The sequence below is a fragment of the Arachis duranensis genome, chromosome 2 (assembly GCF_000817695.3).
Source record: "Arachis duranensis cultivar V14167 chromosome 2, aradu.V14167.gnm2.J7QH, whole genome shotgun sequence".
Lineage (NCBI taxonomy): Eukaryota > Viridiplantae > Streptophyta > Magnoliopsida > Fabales > Fabaceae > Arachis > Arachis duranensis.
In genome coordinates, this window is record NC_029773.3 from 72,247,075 (window position 1) to 72,250,602 (window position 3,528).

Sequence of the window (3,528 nt, forward strand, 5' to 3'; positions counted from 1 at the left end):
GTTCGAATCAAGTCGATTTGAATTATTCAATGTTGTTGACATGAGGTAATTCGAATTAAGTTGATTCGAATTACTAGTGAGTTGCCTATATAAGGAGTTCGAACCAAGCTCATTCGAATCAGTTTTCGTTCCTCATACCCCACCAAATCCCAGAGAAAACGACCCAAAATCTGTTCGGGCAAGAACTCGAGAGGCATATTGACGAGATGGGGGACGATCCGGAAAGGCTGTATCGTTTGGATGGAGTCGCTCATATCACCGGGGTGATCAACGATGAGGTTAGTGGTTTTTGTTAGTGGTATATGTTTAGTGGTTTTTGTTGTTAGAATATGTTAATGGTTTATTGAAGTTGTATTGCTAGTGGTTTATATAAGTGGTATTGCATGCGGTTTTGTATAGTGGTTTTCTATGTGGTTTTGTTGATGATTTTGTTTATTGGTTTTTGTTGTTAGTATATGTTAATGGTTTATTGAAGTGGTATTGCTAGTGATTTATATAAGTGGTATTGCATGCGGTTTTGTATCGTGGGGTTCTATGCGGTTTTGTTGATGGTTTTGTTTAGTGGTTTTTGTTGTTAGTATATGTTAATGGTTTATCGAAGTGGTATTGCTAGTGGTTTATATAAGTGGTATTGCATGCAGTTTTGTATCGTGGGATTCTATGCGGTTTTGTTAATGGTTTTGTTTAGTGGTTTTTGTTGTTAGTTTACGTTAATGGTTTATTGAAGTGGTATTGCTAGTGCTTTATTATAGTGGTTTTGCTAGTGGTTTATATAAGAGGTTTTGCATGCGATTTTGTTGATGGTTTATGTTAACGGTTTATTAGCTGTTTATGTCCTGGTTTGTATTTGTAACCGGTTTTTGAATCTGTTCTAATCATGTGGTCCATGCATTACGTAGCTCCGGCGTTGCATATCGAGTATGCGGCGCCAGCAGGGAATGCGGCTCGATGAGCGGTACGTTTCGTACTTGCAGATGGCTGGATTATACCATCTTGCGAGACTGAACGACAGATGGTTCCGACTAGACGAGCTGCTTGTGAGTGCATTCGTCGAAAGGTGGCATCCGGAGATGCACACTTTCCACATGCCTTTCAGGGAGTGTACCATCACACTTCAGGACGTGGCCCACCAGTTGGGTTTGCCAGTGGACGGACATTACGTCAGCGGTTGCCTTACGGATTTCCACGTATATATACAGGGTGGCCGGCCAGCTTGGCAGTGGTTCCAGGAGTTACTCGGTGTGTTACCTCCCCCGAGCCAAATTCAAAAGTTCGCTGTGAACTGCAGCTGGTTCCAGGAGACCTTTGGAGAGTGCCCCGAAGGGGCCGATGAGGCGACAGTTAGGCGCTTTGCCCGTGCCTATATCATGATGTTGTTGGGCACGCAGCTGTTTGCAGACAAGTCAGGCAATCGTATTCACATCAGATGGCTACCGTACGTGGCTAGGCTTGAGGAGATGGGTGGCTACAGTTGGGGGTCGGCGGCGCTTGCATGGTTGTACCGATGTATGTGCCAAGAGGCCAACAGACATGTCGTGAAATTAGCTGGGCCATTACAGTTACTTCAGCCTTCTGCTTCGCCATCCAGACCCTCCTGTAGGTCGGCCTGAACCCATAGTGCGAGGCAGTCGTATTTAGGAGCACCTTAATGCTAACGGATGCATCAGCTCTAACCATTGGCATAATGAATGCCGATATCACATGATAATCCAAACTCCTGTGATCGCTTGAGATAGAGCTGGCGAGACAAGTATGCGGTCCATTGTACCGTTTGACCTCCCATATGCCCTTGTGCTGCCGGAGACTCAGCCGAATCAACCATGTGCACTCATTCCCGAACTCAGAACACTTGCCAACATAACGGCGATAATCAGACTCCACAACCTTGTACTGTACACTTTGGCAGATGCTGTAAGTCTTCACACTTAACAGGGCATCCTCCTTATCCTAAAATTGCTTACTAACCTGGAACTCTGTCATACCAGCTGACCCTTCTGCATCTCTTGTGCCAAATCCTGCAACCTCGCAAGGTACCCCCTGGCTGCTTCATGGCATCCAGGTCTAAAGATGAAAAATGTGGAGGGTACTGCTGTGTGCCAGAGCTAGAGCCACCATCGGCACTGGCAGGCTCACTAGCTTCGATATCATCGGCACTATCATCAGCAATCATATTCGGCTCGACAGCATTGTCCTCTACATCATCAAATAATTCATCTCCAGCCCCAGCCAGTGCAGCACAGTGTACAGAGGTAGGTACAAGTTCCGCTATTCCAACCTCGTCGCCAACACTGCCGTTGAGATCAACAGCGAACGAAGGGGAGGCGACAGGCGGGGCTGGTGGCTCGTACGCAGGGACTGCGAAAGATGCAAAGGCAGGACTTGAGCTAGAACCGGCAACCGTCGCTAAAGTGTTGGTATTCCGGTTTGAACCCCCCGAGATGGACACCACATCAACCAGCTTTGCCAACAGCTCCGGTGTCCGCACTTCGGAAAACTGCCGGCGACAAAGAAACATGACCTGTAGGTCCTCATCATTCCAGATCGTGAAACAATCATACTTCACGATATCTTGGAGCACCGTGATTGAAATGCGATAGAAAAACTTCTTAACACGTTTAACACCTTCCAGACCAAGTTTCTACAATACAGACCTAGCAAGGTCATCATAGCTCGTCGTAGAACTCACGATAATACAGAGAGGATCCTTATCGGTGAACTTGACACCTGACCGAGTTTTTCTCTTAATCGATCCTCTGTGGTGAACCATCACTATAAAACTGTCCACACCAGCCATATGACCCCTCAATATTGAGAGCAACTCACGTTCATCACGTATATATACAGGTCTGGAACACACTAATTTGAAACAACCTAATTCGAACTATTTATACATAATTCGAATCAACATGATTCAAACTCCATTCAGACTCGTTTTCCTACTAATTCGAATTGAGTTAATTCGATTTACCCCTCCATAATTTGAATCTACTTGATTCGAATTACATGCAATTCCTTTCAAAGGTAATTCGAATCAAGTTGCTTCGAATTACTTGCATTTGCAGTTCAAATCATGTTGATTCGAATTATATATGTTTGTTCGTTGGTGGATTGCTGAAAAATTTTTTGTTTTGGCTGATTTGGGTAATAAAATTCTCCCATTGGTTTATTTAGGTTTTCTACCCTACTTTTTGTCCTTTTAATTAAGTTCTTGCACTAATTTGTTTTCTTAATTGGGTCCCATACATTTTTTTTCCTTTTAATTGGGTCCCTGCACTAATTTTATTTTAATTGGGTCCCTACACAATTAAGCCAATAACTGTCAAGAGGAACCTAATTGAAAAAAAAAATTAGTATAGGGACCCAATTAAAAAAAAAATATATGGACCTAATTAAAAATTTTGCAAAACTAAAAGAACCAATAGAATAATTAAATCTAGTATTAAAATGTTAATATATTTAAGATTCATATTATTATATAGAAATTAATAATAACTTATTATATATATATTGGTAATCATACTGTGTAAT

At 42.7% G+C, this 3,528-nt stretch overlaps 1 protein-coding gene across 1 annotated transcript; it reads left to right on the forward strand.

Annotated features, from left to right (window-relative positions):
- The first annotated feature begins 206 nt into the window (after positions 1–206).
- On the forward strand, positions 207–1,610 carry LOC107474897 (protein MAIN-LIKE 1-like). Its single transcript, XM_016094545.1, has 2 exons — positions 207–278; positions 900–1,610. Exons 1-2 carry the CDS (start codon positions 207–209, stop codon positions 1,608–1,610), a joined length of 783 nt encoding a protein of 260 aa, XP_015950031.1.
- The last annotated feature ends 1,918 nt before the right edge of the window (positions 1,611–3,528 follow it).

What these genes read in the sequence shown, in the direction of transcription:
- LOC107474897 (XM_016094545.1), top strand. Translation starts at nt 207, where the DNA reads ATGGGGGACGATCCGGAAAGGCTGTATCGTTTGGATGGAGTCGCTCAT. An exon ending in CCGGGGTGATCAACGATGAG is followed by an intron (nt 279 to 899) that starts GTTAGTGGTTTT and finishes TGCATTACGTAG; the next exon opens with CTCCGGCGTTGCATATCGAG.